Source organism: Schistocerca americana, chromosome 2 (assembly GCF_021461395.2).
Source record: "Schistocerca americana isolate TAMUIC-IGC-003095 chromosome 2, iqSchAmer2.1, whole genome shotgun sequence".
Lineage (NCBI taxonomy): Eukaryota > Metazoa > Arthropoda > Insecta > Orthoptera > Acrididae > Schistocerca > Schistocerca americana.
Window position 1 is genome coordinate 927,157,979 of NC_060120.1, and position 27,385 is coordinate 927,185,363.

Below are 27,385 nucleotides of genomic sequence, written 5' to 3' on the forward strand. Positions count from 1 at the left end.
ACACAGAATTTGCCACAGAGCAATGGGTAGATCACCATGTATTTGCTTCAGAGATCAAATGTTACAGTTGTGAACATAAGGATCATATGCAGGAACATTTACAGGCAACTAGGGTGTGAGGAAGTGGACCACCGGAGCATCAGATTCTCGGAATAGGAAGAATGGGAAGCATCATCGGTAGAAGAGGCCTTTAAACTCAAACAGGAATGCTTTGGCTGTTTATTGGGTTTAGTGAGTCATGTGGAACAGAGCTTTCTTGTAGACATGGGCCCCCATGAACCATGGACCTTGCCGTTGGTGGGGAGGCTTGCGTGCCTCAACGATACAGATAGCCATACCGTAGGTGCAACCACAACGGAGGGGTATCTGTTGAGAGGCCAGACAAACGTGTGGTTCCTGAAGAGGGGGCAGCAGCCTTTTCAGTAGTTGCAGGGGCAACAGTCTGGATGATTGACTGACGTGGCCTTGTAATACTAACCAAAACGGCCTTGCTGTGCTAGTATTGCAAACGGCTGAAAATAAGGGGAAACTACAGCTGTAATTTTTCCCGAGGGCATGCAGCTTTACTGTATGGTTAAATTATGATGTCGTCCTCTTGGGTAAAATATTCTGGAGGTAAAATAGTCCTCCATTCAGATCTCCGGGCGGGGACTACTCAAGAGGTCATCATTAGCGAGAAAAAGAAAACTGGCGTTCTACGGATCGGAGCGTGGAATGTCAGATCCCTTAATCGGGCAGGTAGGTTAGAAAATTTAAAAAGGGAAATGGATAGGTTAAAGTTACACATAGTGGGAATTAGTGAAGTTCGGTGGCAGGAGGAACAAGACTTTTGGTCAGGTGAATACAGGGCTATAAATACAAAATCAAATAGGGGTAATGCAGGAGTAGGTTTAATAATGAATAAAAAAATAGGAGTGCAGGTAACCTACTACAATCAGCATAGTGAACGCATTATTGTGGCCAAGATAGACACAAAGCCCATGCCTACTACAGTAGTACAAGTTTATATGCCAACTAGTTCTGCAGATGACGAAGAAATTAATGAAATGTATGATGAGATAAAAGAAATTATTCAGGTAGTGAAGGGAGATGAAAATTTAATAGTCCAGGGTGACTGGAATTCGAGGGTAGGAAATGGGAGAGAAGGAAACATAGTAGGTGAATATGGATTGGGGCTAAGAAATGAAAGAGGAAGCTGCCTGGTAGAGTTTTGCACAGAGCATAACTTAATCATAGCTAACACTTGGTTCAAGAATCATGAAAGAAGGTTGTATACATGGAAGAACCCTGGAGATACTAAAAGTATCAGATAGATTATATAATGGTAAGACAGATTTAAGAACCAGGTTTTAAATTGTAAGACATTTCCAGGGGCAGATGTGGACTCTGACCACAATCTATTGGTTATGAACGGTAGATTAAAACTGAAGAAACTGCAAAAAGGTGGGAATTTAAGGAGATGGGACCTACATAAACTGAAAGAACCAGAGGTTGTACAGAGTTTCAGGCAGAGCATAAGGGAACAATTGACAGGAATGGGGGAAAGAAATACAGTAGAAAAAGAATGGGTAGCTTTGAGTGATGAAACAGTGAAGGCAGCAGAGGATCAAGTAGGTAAAAAGACGAGGGCTAGTAGAAACCCTTGGGTAACAGAAGAAATATTGAATTTAATTGATGAAAGGAGAAATAACAATGCAGTAAATGAAGCAGGCAAAAAGGAATACAAATGTCTCAAAAATGAGATTGACAGGAAGTGCAAAATGGCTAAGCAGGGATGGCTAGAGGAAAAATGGAAGGATGTAGAGGCTTATCTCACCAGGGTAAGATAGATATTGCCTAGAGGATAATTAAAGAGACCTTTGGAGAAAGGAGAACCATTTGCATGAATATCAAGAGCTTTGGTGGAAACCAAGTTCTAAGCAAAGAAGGGAAAGCAGAAAGGTGGAAGGAGTATATAGAGGGTCTATACAAGGGCAATGTACTTGAGGACAATATTATGGAAATGGAACAGGGTGTAGATGAAGATGAAATGGGAGATATGATACTGCATGAAGAGTTTGACGGAGCACTGAAAGACCTGAGTCGAAACAAGGCCCAGGGAGTAGACAAAATTCCATTAGAACTACTGACGGCCTTGGGAGAGAGAGTCCTGACAAAACTCTACCGTCTGGTGAGCAATATGTATGAGACAGGCGAAATACCCTCAGACTTCAAGAAGAATATAATAATTCCAATCCCAAAAAAAGCAGGTGTTGAAAGATGTGAAAATTACCAAACTATCAGTTTAATAAGCCACAGCTGCAAAATACTAACGTGAATTCTTTACAGACGAATGGAAAAACTGATAGGCAGCAACCTCGGGGAAAATCAGTTTGGATTCCGTAGAAATGTTGGAACACGCAAGGCAATACTGACCCTACGACTTATCTTAGAGGAAAGATTAAGGAAAGGCAAACCTACGTTTCTAGCATTTATAGACTTAGAGAAAGCTTTTGACAATGTTGACTGGAATACTCTCTTTCAAATTCTGAAGGTGGCAGGGGTAAAATACAGGGAGCGAAAGGCTATTTACAATTTGTACAGAAAGCAGATGGCAGTTATAAGAGTCGAGGGGTATGAAAGAGAAGCAGTGGTTGGGAAGGAAGTGAGACAGGGCTGTAGCCTATCCCCAAAGTTATTCAATCTGTATATTGAGCAAGCAATATAAGAAACAAAAGAAAAGTTCGGAGTAGGTATTAAAATCCATGGAGAAGAAATAAAAACTTTGAGGTTCGCCGATGACATTGTAATTCTGTCAGAGACAGCAAAGGACTTGGAAGAGCAGTTGAACGGAATGGACAGTGTCTTGAAAGGAGGGTATAGGATGAACATCAACAAAAGTAAAACAAGGATAATAGAATGTAGTCGAATTAAGTCGGGAGATGCTGAGGGAATTAGATTAAGAAATGAGACACTTAGAGTAGTAAAGGAGTTTTGCTATTTGGGGAGCAAAATAACTGATGCTGGTCGAAGTAGAGAGGATATAAAATGTAGAATGGCAATGGCAAGGAAAGTGTTTCTGAAGATGAAAAATTTGTTAACATCAAGTATAGATTCAAATGTCAGGAAGTCGTTTCTGAAAGTATTTGTATGGAGTGTAGCCATGTATGGAAGTGAAACGTGGATGATAAATAGTTTAGACAAGAATAGAATAGAAGTTTTTGAAATGTGGTGATACAGAAGAATGCTGAAGATTAGATGTGTAGATCACAGAACTAATGATGAAGTACTGAATAGAATTGGGGAGAAGAGGAGTTTGTGGCACAACTTGACTAGAAGAAGGAACCGGTTGGTAGGACATGTTCTGAGGCATCAAGAGATCACAAATTTAGCATTGGAGGGCAGCGTGGAGGGTAAAAATCGTAGAGGGAGACCAAGAGATGAAAACACTAAGCAGATTCAGAAGGATGTAGGTTGCAGTAAGTACTGGGAGATGAAGAATCTTGCACAGGATAGGGTAGCATGGAGAGCTGCATCAAACCAGTCTCAGGACTGAAGACCACAACAACAACAATGGGACCACATGTGTATGTATCAGTCTAGACCTCTTGAGCAGGAGGAGACTTGGGCCATTACAATATTGGTTACATGAGGTTTTAAGTAATAGTGCGGACAGTGTGGAGTCATTGGGTACAACAGTAGTTTAGTATCGGGAAAACTAAGTTTATGGAACATATGGAAGTTTTGCCACGTGTGGGCAAAGGATATTCAGTGATTCTTGGGCTAGATTTTTCGACAAATACAGTGCTAGGGTCGATCTTTGCCAATGCATGGTTGAGCTTGGCAGAACTTTGTTTCAGTTGAGTGACACAGTTGCAAACAAGGCCATGTTGCATGGCTCACCTTTCATGAAGGTGATGTCAACTAAACTACAAACGGGTTACATTGCGGGTTTCAGTGCATACCAATTTGCCTTGTGAGGCTATGTACATGTCTGAGTCACTCTCATGCAATGAAGGGTTGGATGGTTCAAATTGTTTTGTGCACAGAAGAATAGCTCACGAGTAATGTTAGTGGGGAATATATGCCCCCAGTTGGCGTTGATAACTTTGGCAGAGATGAAGTTAGTCTGTCAAAAGATATAGTTTTAACCACTCGAGAAGTATTAGAGGAAGAAGGCTCAGACAGGGTGGAGTCTGGATATAAGCCATACGTGAACTCTCAATACAGCAGGTGGATCACTTGCAGGGCAGAGATCACACAGCTGTGGAAGAAGTATTGTTGAATATTTGTGACTAGTTTTGTACAGATTGGTGGTTACCAGTAACTCCAGGTACTCAGCACCGTGTACCAACAGGAGATAGTACACTTCTTTATAGGCAATCATGCCACCTAGCAAGATATTTACAGCGCTAACAGAGGAGTTCATCACACGACTTAGTGACAGCCTCGCAAATGTAGTTACCGCCCCCTAGGAAATCATTGGATGGAATAAAGAAATATAAGTTTTGCAGTGATTAAAGGTTTCTGAATGCAAGACCATTATAAATGTTTATCCAACCCCTATATTTACAGAAACCCAGGATAAATTGGGTCAGTGTTGTTACTTTATTAGAATGGATCGCAAACATGATTATAACCTGTTAGAAGTAGGACCTGAGGACAGGCCAGAGACAGCATTTACAGCACCATGTGGTCATTATCAGTACAAACAGATGTCATTCAGTTTGAAAAAAAAAAAGGTAGCTCCTACTTTTCAGCCATTACTGGATAGAGTTTTAAGAGAGTTAAAGCCTAAACCCCATATGGTGTATTTAGATGACATAATAGTTTATTCAAAGGATACACCAGAGCATGTGTCACAGTTGGAGAATGTGTTTAGTAGATTACAGTCAGCACCTTTGACACTGAGTCACAGAACATAACTCACCGACTGAGAAGGAACTGTTAGCAATCACATATTATACTATGTATTTCCGGCATTATTTGCATGGTAGAAGATTTAAGGTTGTGACTGATCATGTGTCATTGCAATGATTACTTGGTCTGAACGACCCATCTAATCATCTAACATTACGGGCTCTCAAGCTTAGTGAATTTGATTATGAGGTCATCTGTAACCCAGGTAGAAAACACACAAATATGGACACATTAATTCATGAAGTGCCCATGTTGAGCGCACAGGGCAAGAATGTGTTCGAATGGCAACAAGCGCTGTCAGTATTTTAAATCATAGCCACATTTTATTGTACATGAGGATTTGTCGTGCAGTCACAAAATGTTGAGCACATGTAGTGGTCCTGGCAGTTTTTCGAAAGGAGATGTTTACAACAGGCTCATGACTGTTGTCAGGACACACTGGCCAACAAGCAACAGACAGGTGTTGCAGAATGGTTTTGGTGGAGGAATAGGAAGTGTGAAGGAGCAATATGTCGGAGACAGTGTGCCATGTGTGCAAAAAGCGGACATTTTGCATCACAAAATCCCTTTGCAGAGCGTACCAGACGTGTTGACGCCATTTCAAATGCTTGAGCTGGACGTTCGTGAAACTTTCAACAATACACCTGCAAGGAACGGGTACGTGCTTATGATCAATTATTTTTCATGGTTTCGAGCGATGGTAGCAATTCCAGACCCAGAGGACAGTACAGCGGTACAGGCATTATTTAACAGATGGGTATCAAAGTCAGGAGTGCCTGACACCTTAGTTATGGATCAGGGTAATAACTGTTTCAGAAGCTATGAAATGGCTATGCCGGGTGATATGTATTCAGAAGTTATGAACAAGGCTGTTCCATCCTCAAACCAATGGTAGCACACTGTGTGTTCGTAGGAACATTTTGAAGACACTAAGCTTCTACATAAATGCTGGACATGACTGGGATACCTGTCATAAGGTCGCACCGCTCGCCTCCTCCCCCGGAATTGGGACCAGACTGCAAATTAAGAAGTTTGCAAGAAGAACATGGGAAGTATGGAAAAACATACAAAATACAAACACAAAATCTTGGAACACCATGAACAGCCAAATGGGCAAACTACTGCCGTGTTGGATAGGACAGTGGGTACTGGCCACTAATCCCTACACACCAAAGGAAAAAACCAAGAAGTTGTAGACCAAATGCCAAGGACCACATCAGGTTGGGAGATGACATCACCGATTAAAGTAAAGGTATAATTTCCTTCCAAAATGTCTACTGTCAGTCAGCCAGGTAAAATCGTTTAAAGATACGATGCATGTGGTACCACAATTATCTTCAACAGGCAGAAAGAAGAACCCTCTCGTGGTTAGACAGCTCGTAGATCACAGAATTAGTTATGTTGTTCAACTTTTTGCAACATTTTAGTGATGTTAGATTTACTCTTGTTACTTGGGTTTATCGATATATTTTACATCCTGTTGTGTTCAGATCGATTTTGAGTTTTCATGTCATTGGCACATGCATTTTTCTGTTACTGTTGTAGGGTTATTGCCAGTTCTTTGGTGGTATTTTCTACTTGTCATAAGTTACTCATTCCAAAAGAAGGGAGGAGACAATGCGCAGCTATCAGTTTTTTCTAGTTCAAGTTACACAGTCTAATCATTATTTGTAGCACTTTTCGCGCATTTGGATCTGTATATTTCTTTACAAAATTTAGCACTGCTTTCTCAAAAGACAAAAAGCACTGATGGCAGAGTTGTCTATTCATTAGTAAGTTTATGTAGTGAGACCTCTTCTCTCCTTCAGAAGGTTCATGGCCAACTTCCCATGAGAAGATGAAGAACTGGGAATCCTCGAATCCTCCACCCGGTGCCATCCTAGCGATCATCTTTGCAGAGTCGTTCAACTGAGCCTGCTGTGATGGATGAGATGAGGATTGATGTAAATCAGCTTCTGACTCCTCCACTAATCCCTTGTTGTTCACAATGACAATCTTCACTTATCTCTGGTACAAAATCCCCATCTTTATCAGTGAATCAAATTCCAATTCAATGTCAGAATTCTCTAAGAGATGTAACGTTTCTTCATCAGAAAGTCCACACTGAAGATACATGTTTGAAAACATCTTTCATGGACAAAGAATATTACATAAATGTATGATACAAAATGTGGCAGATTGGAAGATGCAACAATGAGCAGAAAAACTGACTGCTGATTGTTGCCACTCAATTGTAGGATTATTTACATATATTCAAAAGAGAAATTACAGCAGTGTCAAACTGGTTCTAGTTATACAATACAAAATTTCTCTGAAAACAAATATTTTTTAAAATATTAATACATAATCATAATAAGACTAAAATTTAGGAAAAGTTATGCGACTTCAAAAACAAAATACGAAACTGGATGAGAGATTGAAGAAAAAAGGTGTGACTGGTCATTCAGACTCCTTCCGCCATTCTAGTGTAAACGCATTTATACAAATTTCAAGAAAACTGAAGGTGTCTGAGCTAGGACCCCATAAACCATTTGCCATATGACCCATAAGAATTAACATATTCTAACCATTTGTCTTATTATGAACGAAGGAGATTCCTCTTGTTTTACTTTTATATCTCAAGCGATCATACCGATTTTACAAAAAGAGGTCAATGTGAACTGAAACAGTGCTGTATTAAAATGTACTGAAGTCCAGAGTCACACATGAGCAAACAGACTGACATTACTTACATTTAATATCTGCTGCTTCTAGTTACTGACCCAAGTGGACACTTTCTGCACACCACCTAACACTTCGATACAATTTCTCACAAGAAAATTTCCTTCTGGCAAATTACGAGAACACAGAATGTCATAATAGTCGCTCACAATATTTCCTAATTAAAGATTTCTTTGTGATAACAAGAGCTGGATGAAAACACACCATCTAGAATGTATTAACATTTACTAACGCAACAAGTAAGTTTTCATTCCACTGATCTTTCTACATTACGAACAAACATTCTTGAATCTAATCTTTGAAAGGATGCAATGACGTGCGCATTTAACTTGACAAGTTACATTACCAACCAATTGTGTACACGTTTAACTTCTCATTTATTTGTTTTACAAAATTACTTAAGCAATGAATCTGCTTTTCATTACGTAAGGATTCTTTGCCAGGCATCATTATTAACCTGCCAACATTACTGAGGATTCGCAAAGTTTCAGGGTAAGATAAATAAAAAATTGCGGAAGTGTTGCCACATATTAGATGAACTACACCTAAATTTTTACTGGCAGTAACCTAATTATAATGAACCATACTGGTGGTAGCTTTTGTGCATCCTTAACCAAACATCGCTGCATGCATGAATTTCTCCCCCCTATTATTTTCTCAGATCTGTTATGTGGCATGTAATTACTTCTCCCTTTCCTTTTCAATTTGAATGATCATGCATCATGCAGTCATACAATAACAATACAAAATAAAACTATACCTTTAAATCTGTTAATGAGTGCTGGTGATACAGTTTTATAGAAGTCTGGCAACAGTTCATGCCTTGTAGCAATGACGGCTTCCAAACACTTTGCAGCAGAGCGTCGTACCTTCCAACTCATGTCATCATCATCAGAATATTCATCATTTTCTTCATCTTCTGCATCTTCCTCTGTTTCCATTACTATGCTGTCTTCTCCATCCTCAGCTTCATCATCATAATTGTAATTAGGATCGTAGGTAATATAACTCAAACAAAGCTCTGTAATCTGTGAAATAAAGATAAAAATAGTCACTAAATTTAAACAACATTTCAAAAATATCATCCGTTTCAATACCCCCAATTACGCTGCAAAGCAATATGAAATGGAACGAGCATGTGATGACTGTGATTTGGAAGGCAAAGGGTTGACTTTGGTTTATTTGGAGAATATGATGAAAGTTTGGTTCATCTGTAAAGGAGACCAAATATAGGATGCTGAAGTGACCTGTTCTTGAGTACTGCTTGAGTGTTTAGTATCCATACCAGGTCAGATGAAAGGAAGATGGTGGGCTGCGAGATTTGTTACCGGTAGGTTTGAACAACAGACAAGTGTTACAGATATGCTTCGGGAACTTAAATGAGAATCCCTGAAGCAAAGACAACGTCCTTTTCGAGGAACACTATTGAGAAAATTTTGAGAACTGGCACCTGAAGCTGACTGCAGAACAATCCTACTGGAGGCAATATACATTTCGCTAAGGACCACAAAGACACGATCTGAGAAATCAGAGCTTACATGGAGGCATATAAACATTCATTTTTCCCTCTCTCTATCTGTGAGTGGAACAAGAAAGGAAATGACTAGCAATGGTAAAAGATACCCTCCACTGTGCACTGTATGATGGCTTGCAGAGTACGTATGTAGATGTAGATAGTTGACCCAGGACAATCTAACAACTGGCTGACATAGTATAAAAACAACAATGAATGGATGAATGGATTTTCTTTTTGGAAGAATGTCCTCATCCTTCAGCACACAGAAAGGAAGTAAGTTAAAGGTTTAATGCCCCTTCAGAATCTGGATAATTAGACAGATAGAAGAAAGATGAGGCTGGAATTAAGTCATGGCCTTTCTGAAGCAAATATCCTGGAATATGAATAATTGATGTAGGGAAACCTGAATTAGGGTGGCCAGATGGAAACAGAAAATAAAAGATGAAAAGGAGGGGGCGGATTGAAGGGTTGGTTGGGGGAGGAAATTACAAATGATGACTACGATGAAAACGTAACGAATTAAAAAAGAAGCAACTAAATACCATATTTTACAAGACTATATGACACACCTTAATTAAGCAATTTAAAAAACTGATGCCATTTTTATTATTAGGTTGCAAAGCCAACCTAAAAGAAATTCTTATCATATAAAACTGAACTGACCTTCAAAATCCCTGAAAATCGTCATCTGAACTTTCTTCTTCTTCTTCTTCTTCTTCTTCTTCTTCCTCGTCGCTGTCATTGTTGTCGTCTTCATATATAAGTTGGTCTTCTCTGACGAAAGATTTAACAATAATGTTTTCTCTCACTATAGACCATAAATGTTTTATCCATTGACACACTTCTTGACTGTAGGTCATTTTAAAGCTCCCTTCGGCATGAATTCATGTTGGGTTTCATCCATCATCCACTCGTTCCATTCCTCTCTCATACACTCTTTGAATGGTTCATTTATGACAACATCAAGAGGTTGCAATTGTGAAGTAAGTTCTCTCAGAATAACAGCAAGTACTGTGTTTCCCTGCCTCAGTCTCTCTTCCACAGAACTTTTCAAATGATTACTAAACTGATCTGGCACACAAAAAGAGCTCTTTTTCAATAAAGCACCTTTCCTTTTCTCCCACACACTGTTAATTTATAATTTCATATCAGCCTCATCCATCCAACCTTGTCATGTATGTGAACAACACCTGGTGATATTTGCTTGAAAATGAGCATTTGATTAAATTCAGTACCATCATCACAACATGAAAGGACAACATTGTAGTACATTTTTCAGGTCCAGTTACAGTTTTAGCGCCTTTCAAGAAGCCAACAGTTCTATTACTCAACACTCAAAAATCAGAGGAGTTTTGTCCTTATTTGCTGTTGTGCTTACTTCTACACTGGTTTTCTTTCAAGGTTGAATAATAAAGCAACGGAAAGATAATATTTCCAATTCATACTCTTGCGGCGTTTTCTGATATATTTTGGTTTTGGCTCACATGCTAAGTCTGTGGCACTTCATAAACCTGTAGCACCAACCAATTCCACCCTTAAGGTCAGTTAAGTTCCACTGCAGCACTAGCTTAAGAGCGTGTATTTGAATCATTTTTGTATTAATTCCAGTGCCATTTTGACAGTTTCTTTGAACCCATTTCAATATGTTATCATCTAGTTTTGGCCATTTTGCATTAAGTCCTCTATTTGCACATTTAGCCTTCCTCATTTTTTTCAGTTTTTCTTTACTAGCCCGCCAATTGTGAAGGTTTTTTTCTGTTGGTGGAGGGCCAAAGTGCCTCTTAGCTGTTCTGTTTTTATGTTGTTCTGTATATGCTATTACTTTCAATTTATAGCCCACATTTTATGAATATCATATTTTTTCCATTATGATACTAGCTACTAATAAAAATATTGTACTGTTACCAATAACACAAATCACTTTCAATTCATGTTCACTGGTACGATAGACTGCAATGATGTACCACATGCTAGGCAGTGCTTTGGCTTTGTGATGGCAGGGTGAGCTTGTTAAACCCCACAACTCATGTTCATCCCATCAGTGCTCTGCTGCTGCCAGTTGACTCCAGTGTTGCCAGACAGAGGCCTGTTTCCCGCAGCATCAAATATCTCATCATTTTTATGACTGGTCGGAATTTTAAAGCAAACACTGAACATTTTTGTATTAATTCAGATACAAGTTTGGAGGCAATTTTTTTAAGAAAAAATATAGTCTGCAAAATATTGTAGCACAGCAACTACATAATGAACAACACTGGAAATTCCTGGATGAAATAATACATACAGGAAAGACAACAACTCGCCTATAGTGGATGATGAGAGGCACATAGAAACACACTATTTACACTATCTTTCCAGAATTTGCTCTTTTTACACACACACACACACACACACACACACACACACACACACACACACACACACAGCCACACAGACATGCCAGTGGACATGGGCATATGCGTGTACCACCTCTAGAGAAAGTGCAAAATCTTGAAAGCTAACATAAATAGGATTCTGTTGCTTGTTTTTATGTGCCACACATCGATCAGCTAAAAAGAGAGTGGTTTCTTTTCCTTTACTTACTGTAATGAACAACGTTCTTAATGAAATTAGGATATTGTCACCAGACATGAAATAATTACTTTGAATTAACAGTGTGTATATGGGGACAAGGAAAAAAATCCTGGTTTTCTCAGTTAAAAATACTCCTTTTCCCCAGGTGAAAATACACTTTTTTCGTCGTGACAGTATACTTCCCCTCGGAACTTTGAATGGACAGACAGCAGATATTCAGAGCACAGGACATATGATGAATTCAGCTAATAGCAACCTCACTGTTCAGTAGCGCAAACAAATAGTTAATGGTTTAAAGTAATATATGTAATGTAGCTACAAGGAAAGCCAAGCTTGCACATATAAAACTGGTACTGGCATTGGTAGAATACTGGGGAACAGCAATCAGTGTACAAAGGAGATTTCTTACAAATCACTTGTGTGAACAGTTCACATATGTGGGACCCATACCAGATAGGACAAACAGGGAATGTTTAACGTATACAGAGAAGGGCAGCACAAATGGTCACAGATTTGTTTAACCCATGGGAGCCCGTCACCGAGATATTGAAGGAACTGAACGGGCAGACTCTTGAAGATAAGACAAACTGTCACAAGAAATTCTATTAACAAAATTTCACGAACAAGCTTTAAATGATTATTTTAGGGATATTCTACAACCCCCTAAGTATTGCTCACAGAGGGATCGTGATTAGAATAATTACTGCATGCACAGAGGCATTCAAATATTCTTCCTGCACTCCATACGTCAATGGAACAGGAAGAAACCGTAATAACTGGTACAATGGGACTTCCACTCTGCGATGCACCTCATGATGGTTTGCAGAGTATAAATGTAGATGGTCTTGAAGATTAATATGCTACAAGGAAAGCTAAGCTTTCTGTATAATATTGGCCTTTTTTGCGTGTATTACACTTTAAGGCACAGCACACAAATTTGCCGGTACAATTTTAAATGATGATATAAATGTCCAGTTTTCTGGGCTTGAAATTGTTCTAAGTGGTTGCTGGTCCTCAAAGCATTATGTTTTAAGTGAGAGTCAAATGCTCCAAGATTTGAGAAATTCATCACACATTCTCCACGGTGTCTACGTGGACAAGAAAAAAAAATTCCCGGATTTTTCCCGGTTAAAAACACTATTTCCCTGGATGAAATTACATATAAAATGGGTGAAAATACATCCGGTTTAAGTAACAGTATACTTTCCCTCAGAGCTGTAAAACGGCGGAGGACGTCCGAGCACCTTAGGAAACAAAATCCAGGAAAAACAATGCGTTTGGAAAGTTGTTTGATGCGAGACAATAAGCACAGAGTTTATTTTCGTATTGCTAAAGTATATACACAAATTCCACAAATTACAGCACGGTAGCTTCCGAAACTCTAAAATAGAGATTGCATTGAGCGATGCCCTTTTGTCAGCCAGTCATAGCTCATGTCACGTGATCTCGCTAGCGAATGACGGCAGTTATTCAGAGCACGAGACCTACGAGAAAGTCAGGCCGCGGCACTTACATTACGAAGGCAGACCGAGCTCGCTCAACTCAGCAAAGTGCGTTTCTACACCGGTTAACTCGTAAGTAGAAGTGTATGTACGAACGAGAACTGCATCGTCTATTGGCATTCACTGTTATTAGTCCTACAATGATAGGAAGTCCGTGGGCCTACTAACAGGCTCTAATTTGGCAATTAAAATCGTGCCAAAATGATTATCAGTTACGTATAAAAGTAAAGTGTTCTGGCATGAAGAGACTTGTGACATTGCTCAGTAACACATTATGCACATTTTTTTGAAGGTCAACTACACTTTTTGCCATAGATTGCATAACGTTTTATCTATGGAAGAACAACATTAAATATGAAAACTAACTTGAAGGTCGGTCTTTTTTTAGCGTGTGTTACACGTTAAGTCATATCAAATACAAATGTGCCTGTAAAATTTTAAATAGTGGCACAAATGACTTATCTTCTGGGCCAGACATTTTTCAAATGGCTGATCCTCAAAGTGTTACATTTTGAATGAAAGTTATAACGCCCTGTGATTTAAGAAATTCACTGCACATTCTCACACGTAATATAAATCATCTTGCGTGGAGATTTACTGTGAAAGTAACGCATCTCAAGCCACTATTCGTAATATTTTCTGGTCATCTGTTAGAAAGTTAAAGAATTGTGACGTCACGCACATCGAATGCATGTTAGTTGTTACGGACGTATTGCATGATCTTCGACCTAAAGCCTTTGACACTTTTCGGTGTCGGCAAACTGGTCTGTGCATTGTGTAAATTACCCATTTTCTATGCAACTGAACTTTTATTTTGGTGTTATTCTCCGATTTATGTTTCATTGCTGCAGCATTATTCAGCAGTAGTGGACTAAAGTTTTTTGTCAGCGTATCAGATCGTACACGTCAAACCTACAAAACTTTAACTAAAATCTAAAACAATGAAAAATCCCGGAATTCTAAAAAATTCCCGGGTTTTTCCCGGATCTCCCGGGGCGTATACACCCTGTTCTCACACGTAACATATTTCATCTTGTGTAAAAGGAAATTTACTTTGAAAGTAACACTTGCCAAACTACCGATCGCAACAGTTTCCTCCCGAGACCTGTTAGAAATAGATTTGTTTCAGCAGTTGCCAGAGCGCACTAGAAAATGGGCATTATTGCACATGTGCAGCTACGATGACGTAGGACTCCATATGTTGTTATGTACATAGTCTTACGAGATCTTACATTACATCGTAAAAGAAACAGGACATAAGAGCATACCCCAAGAGCATCAGAATTTCGCAAACCATACTAAAATGCACATTCATATGTCCAGATCAACAATGATGTAGGCCACAACCTGATATTAAGCTTTTCAGTGTGGTTTTCGGGAAGCAAATTTTTTTGGAGTACCAGTACTATATTATCTCATGTTCGGTTCTTTATTATGGCATAATGTCATACATGCCTGAAGCTGAAAATATGCAATTGAAATTCAGCGAAGAGTTGAAACTAGCCAATAGTGTGGAATGAAACATTTTGTTTCAAACAAATTTACTGCCTCTGTAGAAAAGGTTAATAAAACCAAATTTCTTTAAGCAAACCCACAAAAATAACTTCATTGCTCTGCAAGGCGAGAAATGCTTGGCTGCCAAAAATGTGGAAATAAAATAAAATTAGAAAACATACTAACAACATATTTAACCTTCTGTAACTATGTGAATGTAGTTTAATTCACTTGATAGCTCCCGGCCACAGAAATCTGCTTAGTCTTCATTTCACGTGAGAGCTGTAAATGAAGATCAAACAGCAAAATCACTAAATGTAAACACAGGTAACATGCAGACTATCCCCTCCCCACTACAACTCTGACTGCTCTGTGCATGCAAGAATCTGGCAACTTGGACACACCAAAAGAAAATTTTCGAAGTAGCATCTGGCTGCTTGCTGCTACTGCTGCACAGCTAAAAGACACTCTTCCAGTAGCCAGAAGCAGGAGAAGGTACTGCTCATATGCTACTCAACTGAGCACGTGCACAAGTCCGCTGGCAACTGCTCAAACGATGTAAAAAGTTGTGACATCACACTCATCAAAAGCAGCTTCTTGTTATTAAGTATTGCACTGGCTTCGTCCTAAAGCCTTTGAAACATTTTGCTGTTGGCAGACACTTGTGTGTGCACTGTGTTTGGTTGCAAATGGCACATTTCCCAGACAACTTAAGTTTTATTTTGGTTTTTCCTTTCGTTTACTTTCTATTGCTGCAGTATTATTCTGTATTAGTGGAAACAATAACAGTCTTTGTAAGGATATCACTTTTTACCAGTCAAAATTACAAAAAATTTAAGTAAAAAACAGAACAATGAAAAATTCCCGGAATTCTAAAAGAATCCCAGATTTCTAATGGATGAAAAAATTCCTAGGTTTTTCCCAGTTGTCCCTGGTCATACACGCCCTGATTAAAGAGGTAACAACAACACAAAAAAGTTACTTAACAAAGGAAGATATTATCAGAATACATTGTGTATATGGATCACCTACTGAAGAGAGAAACCAGGGGACAAGAGAACTAAAACTTTTTTCTTTAAAAAGTTTCCCCACAATTAGTATATGTATATCTTGAGGTGACTTAAGATAACTGGCAACTCCAGTGCTTAGTGTTCTTGGGAAGTTAATTCAAAAATATTCGTTTAAATATCACCAACCGTAGTGAAATACAGGCCACGATTTGGTTCAACTATTGTTAAATTTCTTTCCTGGTTCTTAATTTAATTAAATGCCCTGTCACACACATCTGCAGAACTCATCTGTCTTTATCAACAGTAACAGATCTTAAACTATAGAACATCTAACAAAAGAAAATGCAGGGAAATAGAGAGAAGTATGGAACATCTAGTGTGCGCAAACAATTGATATCCATTCAAAGTTTATGAGGAAATGCCTAGACCAGAAGGATAACGCATAATTTACATCATCTTCTACAGCTCTTAAACATTTCATACAGGGCTTTAGTGTGTACCGTATTTTACAGACTATAAGACATACTTATTTCTTAAAAAATTTTCTCCGAAATTCAACTGAGTCTTATATTTGAAATTAATATAAAAAGCCCAGTGTTTGATTTGAAATTACTGCCAGCCTTAAAAATGACCATATATTCGATGCCACAGGAAACCTCTCTCTATCTGGCAACACTGGGTTCAACTGGCAGCAGAGTGCACCAATGCAACAAACACGAGTTGCAGGGATTCAAAAGCTTGCTAATGCTATCTCCCACCCGCCCCACTGTCACAAACCCAGAACACTGCCTAGCCTATGATGTGTCACTGCAGTCTACGGTGCCAGCGAACTTTAATTGAAAGTGATCTGTGTTATTGGCAACAGTACAATATTTTTGTTAGTAGCTAGTTTCTAAATGGAAAAAAAAGGTATTCATATGATGTCGGTTGTAAACTGAAAGTAATGGTGTATGCAAAAGAACATGGAAACAGAGCAGCTGAGCAGCATTTCAGCTCTCCACCAACAGAAAAAACCTTTCGCAATTGGTAGGCTAGTAAAGAACCACAAACAGAAAAAACCCTTCGCAATTGGCAGACTAGTAAAGAAGAACTGAAAAAAATAATATAAAATAAAAGGGAGGAAGGCTAAATGTGCAAACAGAGGACTTAATGCAAAAGGGCTAAAACTAGAAGAAGACATAGCAAAATGGATTTAAGGACACGGTCAAAATGGCATTTGAATTAATACAAAAATGATTCAAATACACACTTGTAAGCTAGTGCTACAATGGAACTTTAAGAGTGGATCTGGTTGGTGCTACAGGTTTATGAAGTGTCATGGACTTACCATGCGAACCAAAATCAAAATATCTCGGAAAATATCACAATAATACGAAGAGAAAATATTATCTTTCCACTGATTTATTATTCAACATCAGGGGGGGGGGGGGGGGTACAATGACAGCGTGGAACTAAGCCAATGAGCGAATATGGACGAAACGTCTCGAACATTTGATGTGCCAAACAACGGAACTGATGGCTTCAAAGGCACTAAAACTATAACATGTGGACCTAAAAAAATGCAATACACTGTTGTCCTTTCATGCTGTGCTGACGGTACTAAACTTAATCCCATGATCATCAAGCACAACCAATGCCAAAACTTTTCATACCACCAGGTGGTGGTGGTGGTCATGTACATGACACGGGTTCGATGGACAAGGCTGGTATGAAATTACGATTAATAGACTGTGGGAGAAAAGGAAAGGTGCTTCATAGAAGACGAGGTCTCCTCGTGCGCTAGATCAGTTTAGTACCCATCTGATAAGTTCTGTGAAAGAGAAACTGAGACAGGGAAATACAGAGCTTGCTGTTATTCTGGGAAGACTTACTCCACAATTGCAACTTCTTCATGTCGCCATAAATAAACCATTCGAAGAGTATATAACAGAGAAATGGAACAAATGGATGAAACCCAACATGAATTTATGCCGAAGGAAGCTTTAAAACAACTTACACTTTAACAAGTATAGCAGTGGATAAAAGAGTCATCACCTAGAGTGAGAGAGGACACTATTGTTACACCTTTCAGGAATTGCGGCATATGTAATGCTCTTGATGGCAGCGAAAAACATTTCATACACAAAGAGAACAATGATGACTAAGAAGAAGAAAGTTTAGAAGACAATTTCCAGGTGTTTTAAAGGTGAGTTCAGTTTTATAAACTGAAAAAAATTTTTTTGTCTGCCGATGCAATCTAATAATAAAAATGGTAAAAATATTATTTTTTAAAACGGCTTACAAATTAAATTGTGTCTCATAGTCCATAGTGTCTTACAGACCATAGAATACGATGTGACAAAAATTTGGCCACAAAATATGGGGTCTAGAAGGTGCTAGGCCATAAAATTAGTTATTTGAGAAAGTAAAATCAATGTGTGCAACATCAGGGCAATGCAGTTTGAACCACACGAATGATTCCTGTAGCCTCTTTCAAGGACGATCCCAGATAATTTGATGTTTTGAGGGCTTTGCCGCTGTCTTGGAAGTAGGAAATTCCAATAAACTTTATGTTATCCATGAACAGACTGCTGCCAGTCTGGTAGCAATACAGATCACATCACAAGTACCTAAGGAGTCGTGACTACAATGAGGGTTACCACAGATAAGAGTGTCTGACACTAGATAAGCGATGGCTTTATCAATACTATACAAAAGTACAGCATCTAACATTAAATGACCATCCTTGAAATATGTTCTGTGGATAGTTGTCTGTGCAGTTGCAAACCAATCATGGTTTATGAAGATTAAAGATTTGCTCATGAGGACATGATTAGCTCTGGAAAGGATCGTATGTGGTTATGGTTGGTTTGGGGGATTAAAGGGACCAGACTGCTACGGTCATCGGTCCCTTGTTCCAAATACAAAGAACACCCACAGAGAATAAAAACGAGGAACAGAAGAGATCACAGACAATACAGAACAAGAGAAACTGAGACAAAGAAAAGACAAAACGAACTAAAACCACACAGAGTTTGACGGTGGTTGGCCGACCATAGAAATAAAAAAGGAAAAGCCAACCACTTAGAAACACATTAAAAATCAGTTTAAAATCATAGGCCAAAGGCCAGAATCAACACAAAACAATAAAATAAAACAGAAACACTCAGATTAAATGATAAAATCCCCCTGCCCGAATAAAACGTAAAACTAAGTCAGCCATAGTGGAGTCGTCTGTTAAAAGGGCAGGGAGCGTAGCAGGCAGCGCAAATGTCTGCCTGACCACAGCGAAAAGGGGGCAGGCCAGCAAAATGTGGGCCACTGTCAAAGCCGCCCCACAGCGACATAGAGGAGGGTCCTCCCGGCGCAGTAAATAACTGTGTGTCAGCCGGGAGTGGCCAATGCGGAGCCGGCAAAGAACTACTGAGTCCCTGCGAGTGGCTCGCAGGGACGACCGCCACACAGCCGTCGTCTCCTTGACAGCACGGAGTTTATTGCGCATTGTCAGTTCGCGCCATTCATCGTCCCATAGCGCCAAGATTTTGCGGCGGAAGACTGCCCGCAAATCAGTCTCTGGGAGGCCAACGTCCAGAGATGGCTTACTGGTGGCCTCTTTCGCCAGGCGGTCAACATGTTCGTTACCCAGGATACCGACATGACCGGGGGTCCACACAAAGACCACAGAGCGGCCGCAACGGGCGAGAGTATGCAGAGACTCTTGGATAGCCATCACCAGACGAGAACGAGGGAAACACTGGTCGAGAGCTCGTAAACCGCTCAGGGAATCGCTACAGATGACGAAGGACTCACTTGAGCAGGAGCGGATATACTCAAGGGCACGAAAGATGGCGACCAGTTCAGCAGTGTAAACGCTGCAGCCATCCGGCAAGGAACGTTGTTCGGAATGGTCCCCTAGAGTGAGCGCATATCCGACACGACCAGCAACCATTGAACCGTCAGTGTAAACAACACCAGATCCCTGATACGTGGCCAGGATGGAATAAAAGCGGCGGCGGAAGGCCTATGGAGGGACTGAGTCCTTAGGGCCCTGTGCCAAGTCGAGCCGAAGGCAAGGGCGACGAACACACCATGGGGGTGTATGCAAAGTAACCCGGAAAGGAGGTGGAACAGTGAAAACCTGAAGCCCAGAGAGAAGCTCTTTGACGCGGGCCGCTATTGTACAACCAGACCGGGGCCGACGTTCTGGCATACGGACGACCGACCGCGGGAACAGGAGACGATAGTTTGGATGCCCGGGCGAGCTTAGAACATGGGCAGCATAAGCGGCCAGCAAACGTTGGCGTCGGAACCGCAGTGGAGGTACACCTGCCTCCACTAGTACGCTGTCCACAGGGCTGGTGGGGAAAGCACCAGTGGCAAGGCGTATCCCGCTGTGGAGAATTGGGTCCAGCACCCGTAACGCAGATGGGGATGCTGAGCCATAAGCCAGGCTCCCATAATCCAGACGGGACTGGATTAACGCCTGGTAGAGCCGCAACAGGGTAGAGCGGTCGGCGCCCCAGCGGGTGTGGCTCAAGCATCTCAGAGCGTTTAGATGCCGCCAACACGTCTGTTTAAGCTGCCGGATATGAGGCAGCCAAGTCAACCGGGCATCGAAAACCACCCCCAAAAACCTGTGGGTCTCCACCACAGCAAGGAGTTCGTCGGCAAGATAAAGCCGCGGCTCAGGATGGACTGTTCGGCGCCGGCAGAAATGCATAACGCGGGTCTTGGCTGCCGAAAACTGAAACCCATGCGCTACAGCCCAAGACTGCGCCTTACGGATAGCGCCCTGTAGCTGACGTTCAACAGCTGCAATGCCAGTAGAGCTGTAGTAAAGGCAGAAGTCGTCAGCATACAGGGAAGCGGAGACAGAATTTCCCACGGCCGCAGCAAGCCCGTTAATGGCTATTAAAAACAGACAGACACTTAAAACAGAGCCCTGTGGCACACCGTTCTCCTGGACGTGGGAGGAACTATACGAGGCCGCGACTTGCACGCGGAAGGTACGACACGACAGAAAATTGCGGATAAAAATCGGCAGAGGACCCCGAAGACCCCATCCATGAAGCGTAGAAAGAATGTGATGACGCCATGTCGTATCGTACGCCTTCCGCATGTCGAAAAAGACAGCGACCAGGTGCTGACGGCGGGCAAAAGCAGTACGGATGGCCGACTCCAGGCTCACCAGATTGTCGGTGGCGGAGCGGCCTCTACGGAACCCACCCTGAGACGGAGCCAGAAGGCCCCGAGATTCCAGTACCCAATGCAAGCGCCGGCTCACCATCCGTTCAAGCAACTTGCAAAGAACGTTGGTGAGGCTAATGGGACGGTAGCTGTCCACCTCCAGAGGAGTCTTTCCAGGTTTCAAAACGGGGATGACAATGCCTTCCCGCAATTGCGACGGAAACTCCCCCTCGACCCAAAGACGGTTGTAAAGATCGAGAATGCGCCGCTGGCAGTCCACTGAAAGGTGTTTCAGCATCTGACAGTGGATGCCATCTGGCCCAGGAGCGGTATCAGGGCAAGCAGCTAGGGCACCGCGAATTTCCCACTCACTGAATGGAGCATTGTAAGATTCCGGGTGGTTGGTGCGAAACGAAAGGCTCCGACGTTCCAGCCGCTCTTTAATGGAGCGGAAGGCCTGGGGGTAATTCGCAGAAGCGGAACTCATAGCAAAATGCTCTGCTAAGCGATTTGCAATGACGTCGGAGTCAGTACAAACGGCTCCATTCAGTGAGAGCGCAGGGACGCTGGCAGGGGTCCGATAGCCGTAGACGCGTCGAATCTTGGCCCAGACCTGCGAGGGAGTGACATGGAGGCCAATGGTGGACACATACCGCTCCCAGCACTCCTCCTTGCCTTGGCGGATAAGGAGGCGGGCCCACGCACGCAGCCGTTTGAAGGCGATAAGGTGGGCTAAGGAGGGATGTCGCTTGTGACGCTGGAGCGCCCGCCGGCGATCTTTAATCGCTTCAGCGATCTCAGGCGACCACCAAGGCACAGCCTTCCGCCGAGGGGACCCAGAAGAACGGGGAATGGCAGATTCGGCGGCAGTAACGATGCCGGTGGTGACCGATTGAACCACCGCATCAATGTCATCAGTAGAGAGAGGCTCAAAAGCGGCAGTGGAGGAGAACAAATCCCAGTCAGCCTTATTCATAGCCCATCTGCTAGGGCGCCCAGAAGAGTGACGCTGTGGTAGTGACAAAAAGAGCGGAAAGTGGTCACTACCACACAGGTCGTCATGCACACTCCATTGGACAGACGGTAAGAGGCTATGGCTACAGATGGAAAGGTCAATGGCGGAGTAGGTGCCATGCGCCACACTGAAGTGTGTGAAGGCACCATCATTTAACAGCGAGAGATCGAGCTGTGACAATAAATGCTCAACGATGGCGCCTCGACCTGTGGCCACTGACCCACCCCACAGAGGGTTATGGGCGTTGAAGTCGCCCAATAGCAAGAAAGGTGGCGGCAATTGGGTGACCAGTGCAGCCAGGACATGCTGCGAGACATCACCATCCGGTGGAATGTAAAGACTGCAGACGGTAACAGCCTGTGGCGTCCACACGCGTACAGCGACGGCCTCTAAAGGCGTCTGGAGAGGGACAGACTCGCTGTGCAGAGTGTGAAGGACATATATGCAGACGCCACCAGACACCCTTTCATAAGCTGCTCGGTTCTTATAATAACCCCGATAGCCACGGAGGGCGGGGGTTCGCATCGCTGGAAACCAAGTTTCCTGGAGAGCAATGCAGAAGAAAGGGCGAAGGCTGATAAGTTGGCGGAGCTCAGCTAAATGGTGGAAGAAACCGCTGCAGTTCCACTGGAGGATGGTAGTGTTCATGGCGGACAAAGGCGTGACGGGACTGGGAAGGCAGATTACGCCGCTGGGTCACCTGCTGCCTCCGATTGAGCACCCGTGCTAGCGCTATCCATGGCGTCTGAGGGACCAGCGAGATCGAGGTCCTCAGCGGACGCCAGGATCTCCATCTCGTCCTCAGACGCAGATCTGGAAGGTGGCGGTGGGGTGGCTGCCACCGCGAGTTCCTTGGGCTTAGAGCTGCTCTTCTTTGATTTCTCACGCTGCTCCTTGGGTTTAACTGGCTGGGAGGGCTTCACCGATTCAGTCTCCGGGACTGAGGAGGATCGTGAAGCCCGTCGACCAGCTGATTGCGGGCACTTTCGCCACTGTCGGTCGTCAGCCTTCCCACTGGTGGAAACCTGGGAAGGGAGGGACCCGAGGGACCCCTTGCGAGCGTGAGAAGCCGAAGAAGTTGGACACTTCTCCGGCTTATAAGCAGGGACGGACGTCCCTGATGGGGGGGATGGTGTTGCCCCTGAGGTAGGTGGCGCAGGAGCAACCCGGTGGGTAGAGCCCCCCACTGGCAAGGGGGCAGGAGGAGTTGTACCACTCAGCGATCCGGCCGGAAGTCGCGAAACTGATGGGGCGAGCACAGGTGTTGTAGCAGTGGCGTAGGATGATGTCATTCTCACGGGATGTAATCGGTCGTATTTCCTTTTGGCCTCAGTATAAGTCAGTCGGTCCAGGGTCTTATATTCCATGATTTTGCGTTCTTTCTGGAAGATTCTGCAGTCTGGCGAGCAAGGTGAATGGTGCTCCCCGCAGTTGACACAGATGGGAGGCGGGGCACATGGAGTATCGGGATGAGACGGGCGTCCGCAATCTCGCCATGTGAGGCTGGAAGTGCAGCGGGAAGACATATGGCCGAACTTCCAGCACTTGAAGCACCGCATCGGGGGAGGAATATAGGGCCTGACGTCACATCGGTAAACTATCACCTTGACCTTTTCTGGTAACGTATCACCCTCGAAGGCCAAGATGAAGGCACCGGTAGCTATCTGATTTTCCTTTGGACCCCGATGAACGCGCCGGACGAAATGTACACCTCTGCGCTCTAAGTTGGCGCGCAGCTCGTCATCAGACTGCAAAAGAAAGTCCTTATGGTAAATAACTCCCTGGACCATATTTAAACTCTTATGCGGTGTGATCGTAACAGCAACATCCCCCAACTTGTCACAAGCAAGTAACCGTCGTAACTGGGCAGATGATGTCGTTTGGATCAGGACCGATCCAGAGCGCATTTTTGACAAGCCCTCCACCTCCCCAAACTTGTCCTCTAAATGCTCGACGAAGAACTGAGGCTTTGTGGAGAGAAAAGACTCCCCATCAGCTCTCGTACAAACTAAGAATCGGGGCGAATAATTGCTACTGCCATCCTGAGATTTACGTTCCTCCCACGGCGTGGCCAGAGAGGGGAACGTTTTCAGATTGTACTTTTCAGCATTAAATTGAGCCCGAGAACGCTTAGAGACTGCTGGCGGCTGGCCGCCAGCGAGAGATGATGTACCACGCTTCATTGCGGGTCATCCGCCCTGATGCCACCTTCTCCGACCAAGGGCCCTCCCCATGAGCGCCACCCAGCCGCAGCAATAGCCCCCTGGCAGGACGGCCATTGCCGGGAGTCCTGATGCCCCAAGGAGATGGGCATCTACTCCTTGGCATACGTGGGGAGTTAACGGCGCAGGCATCAGTAGAGCGATCCCTGTGTTGTCAGGGGGCTACAACCAAGAGGGTACATGGCGGCCCCACCACAACGGGCTGGCTACCGTGCTGGATCTTAGGTGCAAAACTGTCCAAGGTCGTCGTCGCAGTTAAAAGAAACACTGCAGATTGCAGCGTGGGAATCGCACCCAGGGACGTATCCTCGCCCAAGAGATGGAAAACGAGCGGGACCCCAGTGCAACGACGAAAAAGCCGGCTAAAGGTCTCAACGCACGACGGATACAGTGCACCATGTAAGGCGCCCTTCCCCAATTGGCTCGCTCTTCGGAATAATTTAGAAAGATGGAGGTCAAACCCGAGAGGGGACCATCACATAAGGCCGAAACATTTGAGACTCCTTTTAGTCGCCTCTTACGACAGGCAGGAATACCGCGGGCCTATTCTTATCCCCGAACCCGCAGGGGGAGTATGTGATTATCTTAGTATTCACAAATGTCATTAGTAAAAGTTCTCCAATAATCTATGAGCATGTATCCAGGGTGATTAGTTATCATCACTACACTTTTGTCATAATGGGCGGTATGTCATGAAGCTTATATGGTAATAGGTGGAAGAACAGTGGTGCCTCTTGTGAATCACCTCACAAGCACCACATGCCTGTGACAGATGGCTCATTTTCCATTTCACAGCTGACATTAGGTTACTATACTAAGACTATTATATAGTATTTAAATCTATTTATTGTTTATTTGAATACTGTTATGCTTATTTTAATATTTTGCAATTTTTGGGTAGGGTGTATTCTAATTAACAGCATAAATGCACACAGTTGAAAGAACATGATACAAGAAATAAACAAGCACAGTAAACATGGGTTCTATAAAAAGTATATCCTATGAGCTATGAGGACCTCCTAATCTTCAGCACTATGAAACACAGCTCTTCTACTTCAATCTCTTTGTTTCCACATTTTGAGAGGTGGTGGTAGTGTGGACCAATACAAGAAAAAAGCAATGGGTCTAGAAGGCATACCATAAGAGTTACGAGTACTTGTTCAGAACCAGATAAAATAAGAGTTAATATGACCTGAAATGCCTCATTCCTTTGAGGATTGTGAAACAAAAACAAACAAACAACCAACCACGATGCACGTATTTAGCATACAGTTCAAATTAGCACAAATGCAATTAACTTTATTTAAAACTTAGCTGCTTAGTAGAAAGTATAATTATTTTTTGCATACAGTAAAATATTTTTGGGCAACATGAATGAAAGAAGTAGAATATCATGTCCCATTAGGACCATCAGTCTTGTGCTAAGTGTTCTGCTAGTGGTCCAGCTGTAGCTTTACACTATGAATTATGGAAATTAACCCTGACACCAGAAAACTTCAAAATTTACATCAGGATTTAACCTGAAATTTCAGTATTTATACATCACTGTGCCAGGGAAAGGTTGTAATACTTTCGGCAAAGCCATGTCCTGGATGGTGGGAAACTAGAAGCACTAAGCAGTTGTATATAGCTATGAAACCTGCCACAGCCACTCTTTTCCCAATGCACAATATCCCTTTTTAAACAGCCACACAATAAGTTGACAGTCATCAGATTAAACTATTGTCTGTCATCACTGGTGCAGGTGAGCACTATCAACATTTCAAACATATTTCTGCTGATTATTGAGTAATAAATCTCTTAATATACACAAATTTCAAAATTTTATTAATGTCAGTTCCAGGATTTTTCTGCCACTAATCACTCCTTTGACTTTTTTTTGCCTTAGTGAATGCTTTGCGTATGTGAAAAATGTCAAGTTATAGCAGGGCTCGGAGTCCAGATTAAACTGAAGGTTCCCCTAACCAGCTGGATAAATTGGAACATGGCTCTGACGTACACAAGGATATAAAATTTATGATACAGCTATGTCTGGTAAAGTACTGTGATGTTCAGTTCAACCTTTTGGTAAGGGAGATCTTAATTTCATATTTCTTTAAGGGTCAGCATGTCACCAAGGTAGGTTGTGTGTGTGTGTGTGTGTGTGTGTGTGTGTGTGTGTGTTATTTTAAATATCTCCATATTGGCAAAAAAAAAAAATCACAGTGTTGCTTACACCACTGTAGTAGCACTTCTGAACATGAACAATCTGAATTACACTTACAGTATTGATGTGTGGAGTTATTTCTTTAGGACATCGATGGACAAATGCTTCAAAGGCTTGCAAGCAATATTCTCTCAATTCATCATCATCTTCTTTGCTATACTGTACTATGAGAGGCACTACTCTCTCAATGTGTTCCCCAAATCTGTGTCCAGCCTGTCGGCTAAATCACACAAATAAGAATTACTCACATATCATACTGGAACTTAATTATGCACACAAAAAGAAATATTTCACACAAACATACCAGATTGCTGCTATACACTGAATGTATGTACGTGTTGTAGAAGAATTAACATTTCTTGTTAACCCATCCAACAAGACATTTATAAGCTTCCCATAGATCTGATGGTTGCACGACATCACTAGATGACTCAAGGCAACAATTGTTCTGAAAAAATAGCAAGCAGTCAAGGCTAGCAATGCTTTTGGCCCACTCTCATTAAATTTACACAATGAACAATGTCTTATCTAACAACATTTAAATACTTGTTAATGGAGGAGCCAAAATCTTACAAGATGCTGCATCCAGTAAATATGAAGCAAATTACAAATCTCATTTCTCTCAGTGATACTCCAAGTGTAATATTTTTTCATATGGCTAACACCCAAGTCACATGGTACAGATATAAGCACAAAATAACCACTGTGTGGCATTCGCATCAATAAGAATTAAAATTGTTTATCAAACAATACAACTATGCCATGAAATTTATTTTTAAAAAATTGTCCAGTTTTTACACACACACACACACACACACACACACACACACACACACACACACACACAAACTGAGACCTAGCTTATTATAGTACTAACATAATTATTTAATTGTATAGACAAAAATCTACTCATCAAGCAGCGGCAGAAGAAATACATAAAAGACTGTTGTGATTGTCAGGCTTTCGAAGCCAGTGGCTTCTCCTTCAGGCAGAACGGTTGAAGGGGAAGGAAGAAGGGTGAAGGGTGAAGGAAAAGGACTGGAAAGGTCTAGGAAAAGGG

General features: G+C 42.2%; 1 protein-coding gene across 1 annotated transcript in view; it reads right to left on the reverse strand.

Annotated features, from left to right (window-relative positions):
* The window catches only part of LOC124595975 (cullin-associated NEDD8-dissociated protein 1), a 159,454-nt gene that overhangs the window by 111,815 nt on the left and 20,254 nt on the right, over nt 1–27,385 (reverse strand). Inside the window, exons 5-7 of the mRNA XM_047134918.1 lie at nt 26,630–26,773; nt 26,383–26,545; nt 8,381–8,648 (exon numbers count right to left, since the gene is read on the reverse strand). Coding sequence (XP_046990874.1) covers nt 8,381–8,648; nt 26,383–26,545; nt 26,630–26,773 — 575 coding nt within the window. The remainder of the gene's footprint in view (nt 1–8,380; nt 8,649–26,382; nt 26,546–26,629; nt 26,774–27,385) is intronic.